Source organism: Ochlerotatus camptorhynchus, unplaced genomic scaffold (genome assembly GCF_037179485.1).
Source record: "Ochlerotatus camptorhynchus isolate MF236.1 unplaced genomic scaffold, CSIRO-AGI_Acam_v1.1 ptg000265l, whole genome shotgun sequence".
Taxonomy (NCBI): Eukaryota; Metazoa; Arthropoda; class Insecta; order Diptera; family Culicidae; genus Ochlerotatus; species Ochlerotatus camptorhynchus.
Genome location: NW_027040755.1, coordinates 1,610,382 through 1,628,937, shown reverse-complemented (window position 1 = coordinate 1,628,937; position 18,556 = coordinate 1,610,382). Strand labels below are relative to the sequence as shown.

Genomic DNA, 18,556 nt, shown 5'->3' with positions numbered 1-18,556 from the left:
ATTTTGAGATAGATGTGAACCGAAATTATGATTTCTCTATAGTAATTCCCAAATATTCAAATGGTTTGTGCCAAGTCAGTTTCTCACTAAATGAGTTCAAATTTTGGGAGGCTAATCAGGGCCCAATTTGGAACCGTTTGAGCACTGTGGAGCGAAAATTTCAAATTTTGCATCATTCAGGTTTATCGGCGAAAAGTGATCAAGTTGCCACCGTTTGATTTAAGAAATATTATCTAAGTCCAATCTCAAATTCGAACTTTATTCTCAGTATAGAACAACAGAACTGCTCAGGAGGAAAAATCTCATAAAGTTATTGGCAAATCAAACGGAGAGTCACGTCACAACGACGTGACTTTTCTCACTTCACTAGTGACAAAAGTCACTTCGACTTACGGAATAACCCCCATTGTTTTCGGGCTAGTTTTATAAAACCATCGCTGTCACTTGTACAGCAAGTCATCATGCCAGATATTGTAAAGCATTTTTTCACGTCTAACAAATTTTTAGTAAGAATGTAGGTAAATGTTTTGGAAACAGACTTGTTGCGCCAAATAATGTTTGTGTTGGTGAAACGGCCTTTTCAAAAAACCAAACTGCTCCTTAAGTAAGACGTTGTTTTAATCGGCAGGTATTAGGAATCGCCCACCATTTCGGATTGGTTTCGGAGCATTTTCAATCAATCACTAGTTGCCAGGTTTGATCATTTTGTTTTTATTCTCATCAATACTCACTAAATAATAAACTTTTACTTGTTTCGTTTCTGCTCATCAACGCTGCTATCGAACACACTCTTTCCAAATAGCTAATTCTAACATTCCTTCCCTCGGGAGATACGCTTGGTACTCAACCTCATCTAATGTAAATTTTCCTTTGCCTAAAATTGATTCCCTTTTTCCGGTTTTCATCAATAATTCTTCACTATTACAATCTCATAAAGACTACTACATAGTCGTATCGTTTTGATTAGAATATAATCATACTGAACGGGGGGGAAATGCTAAACTGAAAAAGGATAGACATTGCATAAACTTTAAATCATACGGGTTAACTTTTATGTCCGAACGAATCGACTATGATTGATAGTAGTATTCATTCGAATCTTTTAAATATGTATTGAACAGCTTTTACGTAAAAAACATGCATACGTTTTGATTTGTTAAAAATTGTTATTACGTTCTATGTACAGCGCACAGCGACGACACGATATTGTCATTTGCCACTGACCCCAACGAGCGTCTCGTCCTCATCGGGTCCACCAGTACTGTTGGAACCACCATGCAACGGAAGAGGGCTCGGGACGGGCGATTTTACAATGTGAACCGAAACCGACGTCGGCGAAGTAACGGGTCCCGAACCGGCGGAACCAGCTGACGCCGATGCAGCAGCAGCAGCTGCTGCAGCCACAGCCGCAGCATTGCTGAGGGCACTGAGATGATGGTGATGGTTCTTCAGTGCAGCCACAAGCTGCTGAGTATTATCGAGCTTATTCATAAGCTGTGCAGCTACTGCTGCCGCTGCCAATGCTTGGGCAGGAGAAGTGCTTCGAAGGCCGTCCATCGAGTTACTGTTGGTATTAGCTTCTATTAGCTTGTCCGATGAACTGTGGTTGGACATGGTGCTGCTCGGACGTGACGGTGGTCGCATTAGACTGGCATCGGCAGAATCGCTACTATTGGAAAAGTCCATCGCGTGACTTTGCATATTGACCGGTGATGGAAATGGAGGCGGAATGGACCCGGTTGGAGTTGTGGGTGTTGTTGATCCTTTCCCATAGATAGAAGAGAAGCCATCTCGGCTATTGCTGGACGCTTGGTGTTCCAGGTTTGGTGATCTTCGAAGCAACATTGAACTATCGTGACCGGAAAACATTTTCTGCATCACGTTCGGTAACATGGACGAATGCAGTGGGGACACATCTCCCGGCAATTTGTTGAATGGAAGCGAGAAATCATTGCTACCGGTTGGAGATTGAGCAACATTGGGCAGTGGGGTGTTTGGTGCCGAAGAAGACGTCGGGCGAGATTCTTGCTTCAACTTGTCTACGTCACTTCCACCAGAACCACCAGATCTGGCAGAAAGCTTCGGGATTTGGAATTTTGTATCCAGTGTTTTGACGAATCCTTCCATGTTCTGGATGGATGATGTAAGACCGAGCATTTTCATGACATTCAATGCATTGGCATTGGCTGCTGCTTGAGCCGCCGCTACCATCGCTGCATTGGTGGCCATTAGCGAAGAAGCAGCAGCTGCAGCTGCTGCTGCAGCAGCAGAAGATGATTTCGAGCTACCTCGGGATTTATCTTTACTGCTGCTACCACCGGACGACGAAGAACCCGATTTAGATGATGATCTGATCGTACTGCTAGAACTCGATAATGACCCAGAAGAGCTCGACTTTTGAAATGGTGCTTTTGAAGATGAACCGGAGCTGGAAGATTTTCCACTGCTGCTGCTGCTGCTGCTAGGTAAACTGCCACTGAAGCTTTGTGAGCTTGGTAATTTCTTTGACGACGGCATAGATCCACTTGAAATGTTCGGTTTGATTCCCGATTTCGAGCTGCTTTTGGAACTTGATGACGAACTACTGCTACCACTCTTTGAGCTTTTCTTGTTCTGAATGGTAAGTTTGATTCCATCTGAACTTGGTTTGACCATATATTCCGAATTTTTTCCTTGCATGGCGGCAGCCGCCGAAGATAAATGGGCTGCCAAAGCAGCTGCCGCCGCGGCTGATGCTGCGGATGATCCAACGGAAGAGCCAGTGAGGTCTGTGGGAGCACACAAGGTAGGACATTACTTTCATTTGGTTTTGACTTGATGTTAATGAGTGGACCTTAATTCTACTGATTTTGTGGATGAGATGAATAACAGAACAAGGTTAGTGAATTGACTAAATGTGACTGATTTTTTGTATCTTTATTATCGAGATTTTCTGCCGTATAAAAAGTGACAGAGGTGATTTATTTTAAAACTCACTTGAAACCGGAGTCGTGGAGGTTGAGCTCGGTGTCGAGGACGAAGACGACGAGGAAGCAGTTTTACCGGAAGTGGTGGCTTCTTTCAATGAAAAACCAGCTTGTTGGGCCAGCTCTGGTAGTAGCATCAGTGTACTTTCGTCGCCACTTTGGGCCGATTTGAGCTTGTCGATCACAGCGCTGAGAGAGCCTTTGCGATTTTTCATTGCCTGCTGGAGAAGTAGCATTCCAGCAGCAGAAGCAGCGGCAGCAGCTGAAGAGTTTTTTGAAAGGTCCGCTGCACTAGCCCCGAATAATCCACTGTCGGTAAGATCTATACTGCCACTTCCCGAACTGCTTCCTCCGCTACTATTGCTATTCATCAGTTCCAATTGCACGCCGGCACTCAGTGCAGTACCACAATTGGTCAAATCCAGCTGTTTCAGTTTTATAGCTGGTGTTTTCAGTTTAGGGCTGGACGAGTTAGACGATGAAGAATATCCAGATTTCTTCTCGCTCTTATCTCGATCCCTGTCCCGATCGCGATCTCTAGAAGACGAAGATCCACTACTCCCACTTTTACTGCCACCACCGGATGACCCTTCCTCTTTTCCGCCACCACTGTTGGAAGACGATTTGGAACTAGGCGAACCGCTACTGGCTGCCGATTTTAACGCCGACATGCTCGGTTTACCTCCACCAGAACTCCCACCGGAGATATGCTTCGGTGATGATGTTCCAAAGCTTCCCTGATGCTTCGGGCTACTGTGATGTACTGGCGAGTGCTTGGGACTAGATTTGGACCCAGTTCCAGGGCTACCACCGGAGAGAAACAACTGACTCGATGAGTTACTACTCCCACTTTTGAGCGGTACTGGGGAAACGGAAAACTTCCGACTACTGCCCGATGGGGAAGCGGGTCCGTCCGAACTCTTGGAGAGTATCTTGTGTGGAGGTCCCATCTGCAGTTGGGCCAGATGTTCTTCGTGTTTACGTTTCTTTTTCTTCTCGAGCTTTGCTCGATCAGATTCACTGCTACTACTACCACTTTTTCGATTCAAGCTACTACTACTGCTTCCACTGAGCTTTTTGTCAGAACTGCTACTGTTGCTTTTCGATGATCCTCCAGAGGAACCCAACGGAATCGGGGTAATGGTAATCGAGGAGGGCACATTTGCAGTAGCATTAACCAATGGAATTATCTCAATCCCGGGCCGTTTGTCCAAACCGATATTGTTCAGGACGGAATTCGTAATCGAGCTTGTCGACTTCCCCACACCGATCGGAGTAATGCTAACCGACGACGTGTAGGAAGGCTTCTCTTCCGACATTAATTTGACTTCGGATTCACTCACTTCAACATTATCATCCAGATCCGAACTATTGGACGATCGCATTAAATCGGGATCCAAAGAGGAAAAGTCCAAATTTCCCAAGATGGAACAGTTTCCGGAGCTTTCACTGACATTTCCGGTAGTCGCTATCGTTGGTCCCATGCTGATTGAAGTAGGTGCTCCCATTACTGCTGCTGCTGACGACGATGATGATGATGATGACGATGACATGTGTTGTCCTACGTTTATTTGTTGATTTCCACCCAAAGAGTTGTTCGAGTCGCCACTGCTCAAGTTTGTCGACTCGTCATAATCATCATCGTCTTCCTCGTCCATTTCTTCATTTGCTCCTTCCGATTCTACCTTACTACTCTTTGGGCTTCTACAAAAATCCTCTCCTCCACGACGTTTCTTCGATGGGTCCATCGGTTCCAGCTTAATCTTTTTCACCTCACAGAAATCCTGATGCACCATTCCGCTGCCATTTAGACTCCCGTTATGTTGGCCATTCATAGCGGGTCCTCCTCCTCCATTACTACTGCCTCCTCCTCCGGGTCCCGCTGGACCGTTCCCTCCGCCTTCGTCGGGACCCATGGACAAGCTAAAATTTCCTTCATCCATGGCACCGTTTCCGCCACCACCGGCCGCCGCACCAGTACCCACTTTTCCCTTGAATTTGACTTCATATTCCTCCTGCCAAATTTTGATTAATCCCCGTAACGTCACCGGAATCGACATCGTCCGCTGAACAATCAACGAAACGCGATTCGATATTCCTTCGTCCGTCTCGTACCCATTGCAGAAGACTCGTACTTGAATCGCCAAAACGTTCCGCAAGTCGAACTCTACCATCGCTAGGGACTCTTCGAATGGATGCTCCAGCGAAACCGTAATATACTGACACGAGAGGGCGGCCACTTCAAACACCAGAAGATGTTCGTAGTCGATAACCCGTGTGTTGCTGGTCCCATTGTTTCGGATACAGCTGGACAGTAGCTGATTGAAGAGAGCTTGTTGCCGCAGAAAACTTAAAATCTTGGACACGTGTTGCGGTTCGGTGAATGGAATGCTACTGATGATGGTACCCTGGAAATTTGGAAGTAACGTTAGTCAATATAACGTAATTATGAAGTCATTGAGCATTTGAAAATGATAACCTACCTGTAGATTTTTATTCTCAGTCATATAGTAACAATGATACTGATCAGGCAGTGTCACAAACAATGCCTTGGCAATGTTATTGACAGCCCCGTTCGAAGCATGCTGCACTATCAAACTGATCAGACATGACTGACTACTATTACTAACCGGTTCGCTCGTCCCCGCCGCCGAGTTATCTCCAGTAATCGTTTTAATTTTCTTCAGCATAGCAATATTCAAAGCCATCGGTTTGTTCAATCTCAGCACGAAAGTAGCCGGTAGGGAAGTGGAATTATGCTTTTCTATTGGGCTGTACACGGGAGAATTTCCTTGATGCACCAAGAGTGGTTGAATCTGCAACTTATTAGCCGTGGACGCTTCTAGATTAATTGCCACACTGTAGCCAACCTTTTCCGCCGAAATTAGCTCAGCGTTCAGAGGTTTCATTTTCTTAGCTTCCAAATCCAATAAATCGTACGGTGCTATGTAGTAGGTCAACTTCATGGCGTGGCCTCCACGACGCTTTTGCACCACTCCAAGGGGAGACTTTAGCAACAGTGAATGGATATCAGTAAAAAGTTGAGTTGACAGCGAGTATAGATTGTACAGATCCGTCTCCAATGCTTGCAGCGCAACGAATGCGTTCACCTTTATCTTCTTCTCAGCATTCAACTGATAAATCGAAGCTAATCCTTCTAACTGGGTGGTAAAGTCGACAAAATCACCACGCTGTAGGCAAGATACTAGCTCACTACAGCTTTGCTGTTTCATTTTACACTCGTGATGCACTTTCACATCCTGAACGGTCCCATTTGGATCCAAGATGATTTCCAAATAGAACATGTCGGACGAAATGAATAATCCTGAAGTATCCTCGCTAAGTTTAAGACTACAAAAGATAATGCTTCGTTACATGACCTGAAATAGTATGCCCATTGTTTTACTTACCCAAGTTGACGCGTAAGGCAGTCGAGTCTTTCCACTAGGCCCTGTCGGGATGTTACTTTAATACAATACTGCATACTATCTAATGTTTTCTGCAAATTTGATTTTTCCACAGCGTCTAAGGCATAACGTTTTTCCTGCAGAAATATCAGAAAATTTACTGTTTAATTGACTCACGAACGTGATGTCAAATCTATTCTTACCAATAAAGACATCCGAACAGCTTTCGACATTTCCTGAAACGATTTGTACTGTGACGATTTCGCTTTGCTTCTAAGCCGCTCCATGAGCAGTTCCATTTGCCAGGATTCATGTTTGTCAACGGAACCGGACGCCACACTCGCGGAACCCTTGACCGATACAACTCCAGCTGCACCGGATTTCGATTCCAGTTTGGGCTGTTTCCCTCCGTTGGCCATGATGATCGCCGGGAGTGATGACCCCAAACCGCCTGGCGCAGTCGAGGACATTGCGCGTCCTCTTTATCCTACGTACTCTATTCACTTTGAATGAGATAGGAACATGAAAACACAAGTTAGTATACACAAGAATCGTCGCAATCAGGATCGTCATAGTATGACAGCTTCCATTAGCCATTAGGGCGAGGGTAAACACCGGTGGCACGGATAGGGGCGACATCAAAATTGAGAGCATGATAGCGCGAAAAGAACAAGCAAATAAACAAGAAGAATCTACTAACACCACCACCAGCAACAGCAGCGGAGCAGGTCAAGTCAAAGCAGCGAGTAACAGTCGCTATCCATCGTCGGTCGACTCGACGACGGGCACACATACCAGACAGCAGCAAAGGGGAATATTTTTTTTCTTGACGAGGCTGGCATTTTTCGCTGCCACCAGAAGGTCGATCGAAACTTACCTATTGGCCTCTCGGCGAACGCTGCAAACACCTTAACCGGACGCCAGGAGCACTCGGGTTACGATTTTTAATATTTAGGGACACATTTCTGCTACTTAAAGGGTGATTTTTCACTTCCAAATCGGGTACAAGCAGACTCGAAGCAACTTTTCTATCCACCATGACATGATGGTTGACGACTCTCTCTTTTCCACTCGGTTGCAACGACTTCGGCTCGTACAGGGCGAAGAGGGAAAATACGAAACGAAATCCAACTGCAGCACCGTACGGTTGGTAACGGATTGAAGTACCAGCTCGAAAATAGTACAGTATCCCCCCGCTAATCCAAAACTAGTTCGTTGATCTTAATATGAGCCTTTTGCCAACAATCAATAAATTGGCAAATCGACTAACGTACTCTATTCTAGTATAAATTCCAGCACTACACTATGTTTGTTTTGATTCGCTATGAAAGTTTGGCAGATAAAATGAGGGGTTAGTGGATTTTCCTATGTTTCGAGGGGTGAACCGATTAGCTTGGGACCGAAGATAGTACCAGAGCTAAGCCAAAAAGTTGAGGTCTTTTCTTCGGGACCTTCTGGTCTTAAGTGGACCCTACACGATTGCATTTATTGACAATAATCGTATTGTCAATACATTCTATATCGACGTCAATACATCGAGATTGACAATATTTCTGAATTCACATCATCAATATTATTGTCAATAATTCCCCTTCGCGTCAATATACTGATACGTGTGGGATTTGCAATTTTTATAGATACCATTTTTGTTTTTTGTGTGTACATAAAAAAGTTTCCTTATTCTCGATTTGATTCAGATTTTCAAAACTTGTAGTTCAGTTAATGAATAAAAACTTTGCTGAATTGCCGGAGACGAACCAGCCCAGGACTGAAAGTCTCCTTAATAAATATATTAAAAAAAAAACTTTGCTGAAGATTGCATCCTTTTTATTTTTTTGTGGAGGCAGCTTCCGCACCTAGACCCTACCTATCGACCCATCAACTCATGAACCGGGGACCAAGAGATTTTTTTTTTAATTCTTAATTAAAGAGATTTTTAGCCTTAGGCTAGTTCATCTCTAATTGGACCAAGAGAATGATTTTCTCACCTAAAGGCACAAATGTAGAGGTTGGCCCGTGGAAAATTGGAATTTTTTTTGTGGGCCAGTATTGTAGCCATGTGATTTACGAAAGAGAAAGTCGATGTAGAGAATCGATCAATATTGGTCCTTTTGAATAATTGAACAAGAAAATTTCATTAATGTATAAATTCACATTCGACTCAATTTTGAGTTACTCTCATCGATCGTGTGTTCACTTTTTCTCTAGTACTGCAACTCGATTCATTCGCGTATTCGCGAGTCTATCTTGTATCCAGGCTTATGACTGTCAAAGACATTGTTTACCTTTTCGTAGCGTTTGATCCATTCACAGCGATTCGTAATTATTTTCCGGATAATATCTTCCACTTATAATGTATTTCCTCTCGATAAAATTCAACCAGAAGTAGATTCATAGCAACACATAATTTTCCTCTAGTCATAATGGTAACACATAAGTGCAATAGACTTCCTACCGAGTTGTGCAACCGATACCGATCCTGCAGAGGGCAGCTTAGCGTACACTAGCATAGTTTGTTGCTATGAGATTCTGCTTTCTACCACGATTGACCGGAAAATTCCGGCTTCGTTGCTGCTGTCTGCTGACGATCCTCGCACTGATAACGTTCTCATATTTATTAGTTAATTTGGTAATAACGGTGAGTATTTATTTTTTTAGAAAAGTTAATACTGAGCTAAAGCTATGTGTTTCAGCACACGTCAAAGAACCAGTGTACAAGATGCTATGAGCCGATGGACGTGGTTTACACCTGGGTCAATGGCAGTGATAAGAGATTTCTAGATCAGATCAAGCTGTACTCACCGTTCAGAGATAAAGCACGGTACGATGATAAGAACGAACTGAAATATTCGCTTCGTTCGCTTGAAAAGTACGCTCCATGGGTCAGAAATGTCTATATCGTGACCAATGGACAGATTCCATTTTGGCTTAATCTGGAAAATCCTAAAGTACAAATTGTACAGCATGCAGACATAGCAGATGACGGCACAATGCTTCCGACGTTTTCCAGTGCCGCCATCGAGACGTTCATTCATAAGATTCCAACACTTTCGAAGGACTTCCTGTACTTGAATGACGATATCTTCCTAGCAGCTCCACTTTTTCCGGATGATTTGATAACATTGTCGGAGGGAGTAAAGGTATTCACCGCTTGGCAGGTACCAGATTGTGCCCTAGATTGTCCGTGGATGTTCGTCGGCGACGGGTCGTGCGATAGCCATTGCTATGTGGAAGAGTGTCAGTTTGACGGAGGAGATTGCGACCATCCGGACTATCAGAATCATATGCATGAACTGGAGGATTATAACATGTCGAACGAGGGGGAGGATACGTTTATCGATGTGCCCAAGACATTTCCCAAGGGAGTGAAAAAGACAGATAATATAAGGGACATTTATGAAATGTTCAAACGAGTTAATGGTTCGTCCACGAAGCAACTGGTGGAGAAGTTTAATAGGGAAAAATTGAAAAGTAATAAATCAACCTCGAAGAAAAGTTCGGTCAAAAACGAAAACGAACGAGAGGACAAAAGTGGCGAGAAGCTGTCCAACTCTAAAGATATTTTTGCCCACTCATTGATTCATACCAATAAGATGTTCAACCAGGTTTACGGATTTAAAACTAGAAAAGTCCTGGCCCACGTTGGGTTTCTGCTGAATGTGGACGTTATAGAGGCTATGTTGGTCCGGTTTTGGAAGGAGTTTGCCGTTACAAAAAGTCATCGCTTCCGAGAGAAGAATGATCTCCAGTATGCCTTCACATACTATCACTTCTTGATGAGTGAAAGCAGAAACAAAAGCGTTTCGGAAATTTTTGATGACTTCGATACCGATGGATCGGGGTAAGTGGAAATTTATCAGCAACAAGTCGATTTGAATTCTTGTTAATTAATAACGGTATTTTGTCTAGGACTTGGTCCGATCGAGAGATTCGAACGCTGTTAGCAAAAATATACAACCTTCCTCTGGACTGGTCAGCGGTGAGGTACTTCGAAGAAGTTGTTACCAATTGCTCCCTGCACCAGAACAACTATCTTCCTCTGGAGCATCAATTAGAGCAAAAGTTTGTTTATTCAACTTTGGTTTATGAGCGATATGAAGACTCTACCATTGTAAGTTCCCCGGTTCACGTTGGTACTGGGACATCACATTGATTCTATCTCAATTTCAGCCTACCGTCACCAAAGGCCTGGTGTTGGCATGCCGCGAATTGACCGACATGATGAAAATGAACTTCGCACAGGTTCCACTGTACAAATTTCACATCAATCAAAAAACTGGAATCTACAGCAACTTCAAGATGCTGACGTCGAACATCACTCAGGTGGTCGATGCACTGGATGAACTGCGAAAAAATCCCAAGAAATTCAACTGCATTAACGATAACCTCTCTGAGGACAATCCCGAGGAGAACCAATTGATCTCAGCTCTCTTGGAAGATTTCTATCTCTCGCTCTTTCCGGTCCGAAGCCAGTTTGAGCTGGAGAACAACTATCGGAATAGATTTCAACACTATAATGATTATCGGGCGTGGTTTTCCCGTAAGACACTGTTCCGGAACGTGGTATATGTAATCTGCGTGGTAGCGTTCATGGTTTGCGTCAAGATACTCTGCTTCCGCCACAAAGGTAAATTCGCTCGAACGTTGGTGTTCCTTAGTAGCCGAAGTGATTACAGCACTATTTGACGGTTACACTGCTAGAAATTAGGGAATATTATGCATAATTTTGTGATTCTTACTTTAATTTATTGAAATACAATACGACAAAATGTGACGCAAGAAATAAACTTTTCAAAACACAAATCCACGCAAGCTTTTCAACATCCCAACTATTTAGGTGGGTACACACATTTTAAATCATCTAGTGCTTCATTACACAATCTTTGGTAAGGCACGTCGAAAAACATCCCGTCTAGCCGCCGTTCGAAGTCTGAGACAAACCACCCGTTGAAAGCCCTATGCCGGGCTGGTAAAGCGAACGTCGTCTGTTGAACTTCTTGTACGCGAAGAAGCCTCCTACAGCGCACACAACTATGGTTACGGTGACAGAAATGGCCACGATCGCTGTCAGGCTTATAACTGAAACGTAAATGAAAAAAAAAACAGGACATAAAGTCAATCTTATATTGTTCCGAAAACATTACCACCCTCACCTCACCTTCTTCAATCAATTCCATTCCGATCGTGTAATCTTTCCCTTGAACTTTGATCGCACATGTCCACCAGCCAAAATCTTCTCTCTCCACCTCTGTGATTTCCATGCCGCATTCTCCAGCTCGTAGTCCTTCTCCATAGTACCTGAACCTTGACCCATCCCCTGGCACAACATTTTCCGACAAACCGTGAACCCCCCCAGAAGGACTTACAAATCTACATATCTCAATCGGAAGCTCCAAGATAGTCTTACACAACATCCTCTTGCTCTCGTCACCCTTGCTTGCCTTAATCTGAGAAGGAATCGCTTTGCCCGGCTGGCCGTAAACTTTTACATCGAAATAGCTCATCCGATCCTCGCCACCGTTAGCATCGTTGAAGCCGCAAGCCCACAATCCACTCGTTATGTTTGAAACTTGGAACTGGCAAAATCCCAACGTTTTCAACCGGTCAAACGAATCTGGGGCATAGTTTCCACCCTGAGGACCCGTAAGGTAGCAATAATCGATCGGATGGCTGGTTTCACAGCTTAGCTCGGTCATCGTCGTACTAGCGGACCGTGGATCATGAAACACCTCTATCAATTTTGTCGGTGGTGGCACAAGCAAGTCATTTTCGTCGGCGAGTTCGTCGTGCTGTGATTCCACATTGAACACACAACCGGTGTATTCGCTAGCGGAGAGAGGTAGATAGATGCGCCATATACCGTAGTCCTCCTTGAGGAGAGGCTTCTTTATCTCCAAGGCACAAATTCCTAACGATACTCTGAAATTTGTAAATTAAGGTGAGGTCTGTAAAATTTCGCCGTACGTTTGCAAGTCCCCTTTTTGAACTAGGTATCATATGGAATTATTCGTACCGTGAGGTACCATTTCACGCATTTTTGTAAAATTCAAACCAAATTTTTAATGAGGATTTGCTATAAATTTAGATAGGTATTATAGTGTATGGGAAAAATATAAGTTTAGAAAATATCAAAATCCACTACAAATTGTGGTAAAAATGCGCGGAGTTAGGTGACACGCGAAATTATTCATGGTATTCAAATGCCTAAGAAAAGCTAGTGAATGTCGATGCTTGAAAACGACTTCCAGCGTAACTACAAATTTTGATAATGTAAAAGATGAAGACCAGTGCTGAGATTTGTCATTGTCATTGACAGACTTTCACGCGATATTGAAAAAATTGTTCGTCACATAGTCACTGACAGACTTGATCCTCAAAAAAACCTTCGTCAAAATCTCATTCATTTTTTCGTCAATGACAAAGATTCACCTGGTAACAAAAAATGTAATTTCGTACATTCTGTGTCACATTATTGTTATCCAAGTTGTTCAGGAGGTAGATGCTTGGTCACATTAACGGCTTCATGTAATTGTGTTGCTCAAGTCAGTAAATTTCGTCATTCAAATAATATAAAAATCTACACATGTTCGTCACTGACAGCATTGTCATTGACAATTGACATGGTTTGCCTTGACTATGACTGTTAGCTCAAATGAGTGACCAAAGCAGAATTGTCAATATCACCGTGTATTGTCGAGATTTTGCAGCACTGATGAAGACCCCAAACGCCGTTACTCCGAAAAACATTTTTTCTTTTGTTATTTATTAGAGAGATTTTCAGCCTCGGGCCCCGAAAAACATTATTTTGGAGGAGATGGGGCAGTTTGACACAAAATTATCACTTATGATACAAATACCAGCGAAAAATTCGAGTGATTTCCAATTAACTACAGTTCATTACTAGTTACAGGCCTTCTGCACATCATAAATACAAATATAATATGAAAAGTAAACATTTTACTCGCAATAGCAAAGATTAAAAAAGAGGTAAAAGGAACATTTATGTAGCAGCTGAAGAAAGATTACCGATTAGGTATTAGAAACTAAGTAGCAACTTGATTGTGACTAAAATTAGTCCTATAATAGTTGTGGGCTATAAGGGTTAAATATTGGTTAATTCAATTGCTGGGGAAATGATTAAGATTTGATAAAAGTAGGGCTGACTCGGAAGAGGTTTGGACAACGAATGATAAAAGCTATTTTATTATTATTATGGCCTTCAATTCTACAATAGTTCAGTGATTAGGAACTCTAACATTCTCCCTTAACCTGTTCTAACGTGGTCTAGTATGATGATGTTCTGCTCTAACTTTTCACGCACAAAATTATACCGGATATTCAATACAGTCAACTCTCCATAACTCAATATTTAAGGGACCATCGAATTATAGAATTATCGACTTATTATAAGAATATAGAAAATATTTTTTTATCGTCTATAATTTCAAGAATAGTACCGGAATACTCCATTTACTGGAATATCTAGCTTTATTTACTCATATGATTTAAAGTTCGATTTATGGAAGTTCTGAGTAGTTAATTTATAATATTAAGCCAATATACACAAAATACGCAATTGCCAGCTCTTGAAATTTAATTTGTAAAATATCAAAGGTTTTGGTCATTTCTGGATGTTGCACTCTCGCCCTGAGGGTGTCCGGCCATTAGGGCGAATGGTCATTAACCCAGATATAAAAACATTTTGACGAGCTTCCTTATACAGTAGTTAAGTTTTTAAGATTTCTCCAGAAAATTCTCTCCTCATAATTCACTTTGAATTATCGATAAATTCCTATGGAACTTTTCCTTTTAAGTTTTGCTCAGGACTCCCATAAATTCCTTGAAATGATCCTCACAATTTCCTTTGAACTCTTATTTGAATTCTCTAAAAATTATCACCATGAAATATTCCTTGAAATTTCTTTGGAATCATCCTCGGAATTTTCCTTGGAATAACCATGAAATGTTCCTCAGTAAAAATCCTTTGGAATTATTCGCAGAATTGTCAATCGATTAATTTTCGAAAACCCATGAATTTTAATCCTTCCCATGGAACTCTAATCACTTTGAAAGTTTCCTAAGAATTCGCTTACAGTGAAGTAACACATTCCATAGATTTCTCATCAAAAATTCCTTGGCATTCAAATCAGAACTCTTCTGGAATTCTTATCCGAGTTCCTTTGATGATTTCCTGGAATTAATTTCAGATTGAATTGTAATCCTCCGAAGAACTCCTTTGGAATGAGTTTTTGTTTGGAAAATATCATCTAATTTCATGTGCCTTTAAAATTATACAAGGTCCTTAATTTTGATGTTTTTCAAATCTGTGATCTTGGAAAATACCTAGAATATAGGTTTTTGAAAATTTCTCCGATTTAAAAGATTTAAAAAAAAAGGTTCAAATATTAAATTTGATTATTCAGCCATCCCTAGGCTTACACAATTCGACATACCAGAAGGTCCCTAAGAAACGTGCTCAACTTTTTGGCTCAGCTCTGGTACTCTCTTCGGTCCCAAGCTAATCGATGCACTCCTCGAGCATAACTCTGGAACGCCGTTTTGCACCAAACTTGGCATACGTATTCCTTGCTATAAGAAGATGGTTATAGGGGGTAGCCCCTTAGATAATAAAGAGGGGGCTACGTACAATATAGCATGCTTTTTTGAATCGGCGCATAAACTCAAGCTAACATTGAATCCCAAGCAAGGCCGGGCACACTCAGCTAGTAACCTGATAAAAGTAGGTCTGACAAGAGTGCGCATTTTATTAAATATTTCAAAAACGTCTATTTTAATTGAATGAATAACAATTCAAAATTGGACCTTAGTTCGTCATCTTTACGCACATATTATTTGTATTCGCTCATCTGTTTTCTTTGTTCATATGTTAAGAGTTGGTAGTTTTTACCCTTCTTACAAAGAAGGGTATAGATATCACTTGAAAAACCGACTATCGATCCGAGGCCCGGAGGGCCGAGTGTCATATACCATTCGACTCAGCTCGACGAGATCGGAACATGTCTGTGTGTGTGTGTGTGTATGTGTGTGTGTATGTAACGAAATTAATGCGCTCACGTTTCTCAGCAACCGCTCAACCGATTTGGACAAACTCGGCGCCAAATGATAGGTCTTGGGGTCCCATTGAACGCTATTGAACGGTTTTGGAATCGGTGAACCGGTTCCGGAGATATGGCCGGAATAAGATCCGGTGAATATGGGCCTTCACGCTGGATTTAACGGAAAACGTATCAAAACCATCATATACCATTCGACTCAGCTCGACGAGATCGGAACATGTCTGTGTGTGTACGTGTGTATGTGTGTATGTGTGTGTGTATGTAACGAAATGAATGCGCTCACGTTTCTCAGCAACCGCTCAACCGATTTGGACAAACTACCCAACAAACAATTTTAGCTGCAGATTAGCTTATACAGCCAAAATTTGCCTTATGCAGCTAATTTTTGCCTGTATAAGCTAAGCTGCAGCTAAAATTGTTTGTTGGGTAGGCGCCAAATGATAGGTCTTGGGGTCCCATTAAACGCTATTGAACGGTTTTGGAATCGGTGAACCGGTTCCGGAGATATGGCCGGAATAAGATCCGGTGAATATGGGCCTTCACGCTGGATTTAACGGAAAACGTATTAAAACCATCATGCGACACATCAAATTACTACAGAATTCAAAAATAAGATCAATGCAAGTCGTGTTAAGTGTTCCAGACCACATTGGACACACTTGGACATGTTCCGGGTACCCCGGGGAAGTTGCTTGAATATGAATTGAATTAAAACCCATTAAATCACATTAAAATACGATGATAAGGTGATTGGTAGCCTCACCAAATAGACTACACCCGGATATATTCCGGGTACCCCCAGGCAGTGGCGTAGCGTCACTGGATGACACGGGGGTGGGGGGGCTTGGTCACTGATAATGACAATAAAATAAATAAACTTGAATAAGTAAGAAGGGTCTGATCACACTATAGGTGGATAAATTCGGGTTTTTAGCGGTGGAAATTAGCATAAAATCGTACTAATCTGATGTAATTTATATATTCCGTAATATTATTGCACCAAAGCATACTAATTAAAGATTAAAAACAGACCCCATCAACATTTTTCAAAATCGAAACGATTTGAGCTACTACTACTCTTGCTCCACTCGAAGTCAATAATGAAAAGGGTCTCCCATAAATTACGTCTTTCCTATATCGTCTGCTGATACATACCATAAAGTGCCAATCATATAGATCAATCTTAATACTGGAATGCTTAGGTTATAATCTTCATCTATAATATCGTTATACCGCTTCAAAAAAAAAATTAAATTTCTTATCCAAATGCAAATATCGAAAAAAAATGAGATAACTTTTTGGTGGATTATTCAAAATACACAATATTTTTCTAGGAAGCTTGTTTTCAGTAGAGGCTTCAATCGAACTTATAATAATTGGTCCATCATTTCGTATACCTGCCTTTCTCGGACCAATGCGTACTTTTGTCGCCTGCGTACTCTTGCTCCACTTTACTCTACGGGTTGTGTTTAGCAGGCCGAACATTAGATTGAGTGTGAGTGCGTGAAACTGCAAGTGAATCTCAAGTAATAGTTTTGGTTTGTAGGTTCCATGATTTTCCCGGTTCTTCATCAAAAATTCCCCAGTTTTTCCCAGGTTACTTATTCAATTCCCGGTTATTTCCCAGCTATCCCCGTTCTGTGCCACCCTGATACTTACTTGGTGTTATAAGCTGAATAACGATCTGCCAGGTGTGCATCCAAAAGCATCATCTGTCTTCGACTTGCCAAGGACACCGCTCGACAGGGACTGACCTTCGATCGATAGTGACAGGTCAATACGACGTGTGAATCATTTTCCTCAATTGACCATGTCACATCGCGCTTACTTTCTAAGTAATAGCACATAATTAAATAATTATCTCGCATATATCATCAGTGGAATGCAATGCACTTACTCTCCACCAGCACGTTGATCACAGTCTCCGTTTCGTCCATATCGCCCCAGTAGAGCATTCGGCAGCGAAACTGAGCCGTTTTCCAAGTAATTTCGAACGACTTTGAACAACCGTCGTAGATACCGTCTGCCTCGTCCATTATGCGACAGAATCGGCGTGAACTGTCTTCGGGACAAGTGACCGTATACGAGCGAACCGTATCACTGATGGTGACATTCAGCGTGCTAATCTGTTTGGGGACTGTCAAAACGCGCGATTAAATCATCAGATTTATCAATCAATGTTAAGCTTATCCGTTTGCTATTATCTACAACTTACTTGACACTTCTACTTTTAATTGCTTCTCAAAACTCTTCGAATCAGAATCCAACGCTGACAAAGTCCACAAATCCAGTGATTTGCGTACATTTTGCACTCGAATTCCACAAGCATCTACACCAAACCGTTGCACCTTAGTCAGTCCATTAATCACGTGTATTTGATCACTGTCCAAACTGTACGAGGCCCCGCCAACGGTCACCGAGCAGTGGATCCATCGCACCGGATCGCCAAGCTGATCTGAAATCAGGTGAACTAGAAATCCGGCACCTTCCCTGATCACCAATTGATCGGTTGGGAAAATCGAAACACCATTCACTAGTGCCACCGGTAGACATAACACGGAAACGAGCAGCAATACGCCCACGCTTGGCATTGTTCCAGGCGCCAGCTCTAATATTACACGAGCCGATATTATACACTATATGCTGGTGAAGAAATGCCAGTAAACGATCAATTCGACCAGAGCGACTGAAATCTTACAAACGAGTGATTGGGTACATCGCATCTACCACGCACGAAAGCAATTACATACCTAATTTGTGACACAGAAAAAATATACTGATGTGAGTCGTGTAAGCTAAAAATAATCAAATTTGGAATAACGCTTCTGTTGAAATGGTAACGATTGCTTCTGAAGACAACACACAATCGCAAAACGCGGATAACACAAAAGAGAGCTACTTACTACAACTGCAAGTTTCCATCAATATATGTGAGTTCCCTGAAGAATTAATACTATTGCGCATTTTGCACCACTTTAGACTCTTGTGTATTTAATTTTTATGACCAGTGCGAAAATAGTGTCCAATCAGGTACGAAATCAGCAATAATTCTAGAGCAATTTGACAAAACGTCCTGTGGATCAATGAAAGATTCTCTTCATCAATT

At 42.1% G+C, this 18,556-nt stretch overlaps 4 protein-coding genes across 5 annotated transcripts in view; 2 read left to right on the top strand and 2 right to left on the bottom strand.

Moving 5' to 3' along the window:
* The window catches only part of Pfdn6 (prefoldin 6), a 150,997-nt gene that overhangs the window by 82,707 nt on the left and 49,734 nt on the right, over positions 1 to 18,556 (top strand). The window lies entirely within an intron of this gene.
* On the bottom strand, positions 764 to 7,459 carry LOC135705329 (mediator of RNA polymerase II transcription subunit 1-like). Its single transcript, XM_065227005.1, has 6 exons — positions 7,251 to 7,459; positions 6,577 to 6,876; positions 6,377 to 6,510; positions 5,450 to 6,317; positions 2,977 to 5,374; positions 764 to 2,768 (listed from the first exon to the last, which is right to left on the bottom strand). Exons 2-6 carry the CDS (start codon positions 6,841 to 6,843, stop codon positions 1,210 to 1,212), a joined length of 5,226 nt encoding a protein of 1,741 aa, XP_065083077.1. The 5' UTR covers positions 6,844 to 6,876; positions 7,251 to 7,459; the 3' UTR covers positions 764 to 1,209.
* Positions 8,676 to 11,143, top strand: Gnptab (N-acetylglucosamine-1-phosphate transferase subunits alpha and beta). Its single transcript, XM_065226986.1, has 4 exons — positions 8,676 to 9,011; positions 9,067 to 10,214; positions 10,283 to 10,484; positions 10,544 to 11,143. Exons 1-4 carry the CDS (start codon positions 8,895 to 8,897, stop codon positions 11,057 to 11,059), a joined length of 1,983 nt encoding a protein of 660 aa, XP_065083058.1. The 5' UTR covers positions 8,676 to 8,894; the 3' UTR covers positions 11,060 to 11,143.
* Positions 11,184 to 18,130, bottom strand: LOC135705317 (uncharacterized). 2 transcript variants are annotated; one of them, XM_065226987.1, is made up of 5 exons: positions 17,666 to 18,129; positions 17,348 to 17,587; positions 17,110 to 17,281; positions 11,532 to 12,292; positions 11,184 to 11,452 (listed from the first exon to the last, which is right to left on the bottom strand). In XM_065226987.1, the coding sequence occupies exons 1-5, from the start codon at positions 18,039 to 18,041 to the stop codon at positions 11,286 to 11,288; spliced, it is 1,716 nt and encodes a 571-aa protein (XP_065083059.1). In that variant the 5' UTR covers positions 18,042 to 18,129; the 3' UTR covers positions 11,184 to 11,285. The 2 variants fall into 2 exon arrangements, with proteins under 2 accessions (XP_065083059.1, XP_065083060.1); XM_065226988.1 differs by having other exon boundaries at positions 11,368 to 11,452; positions 11,527 to 12,292; positions 17,666 to 18,130.

Excerpts from the sequence above, each read along its gene's own strand:
- LOC135705329 (XM_065227005.1), bottom strand. The coding sequence starts at position 6,843 with ATGTCCTCGACTGCGCCAGGCGGTTTGGGGTCATCACTCCCGGCGATC. Across the intron at positions 6,318-6,376 it reads TGCCTTACGCGTCAACTTGG|TCTTAAACTTAGCGAGGATA; the intron begins GTAAGTAAAACA and ends TATCTTTTGTAG. Across the intron at positions 2,769-2,976 it reads CTCCACGACTCCGGTTTCAA|ACCTCACTGGCTCTTCCGTT; the intron begins GTGAGTTTTAAA and ends GTGCTCCCACAG.
- LOC135705317 (XM_065226987.1), bottom strand. The coding sequence starts at position 18,041 with ATGCCAAGCGTGGGCGTATTGCTGCTCGTTTCCGTGTTATGTCTACCG. Across the intron at positions 17,282-17,347 it reads GATCAACGTGCTGGTGGAGA|AAAGTAAGCGCGATGTGACA; the intron begins GTAAGTGCATTG and ends GCTATTACTTAG. Across the intron at positions 12,293-17,109 it reads TATTCAGCTTATAACACCAA|AGTATCGTTAGGAATTTGTG; the intron begins GTAAGTATCAGG and ends TACAAATTTCAG.
- Gnptab (XM_065226986.1), top strand. The coding sequence starts at position 8,895 with ATGAGATTCTGCTTTCTACCACGATTGACCGGAAAATTCCGGCTTCGT. Across the intron at positions 9,012-9,066 it reads TAGTTAATTTGGTAATAACG|CACACGTCAAAGAACCAGTG; the intron begins GTGAGTATTTAT and ends TATGTGTTTCAG. Across the intron at positions 10,485-10,543 it reads GATATGAAGACTCTACCATT|CCTACCGTCACCAAAGGCCT; the intron begins GTAAGTTCCCCG and ends TCTCAATTTCAG.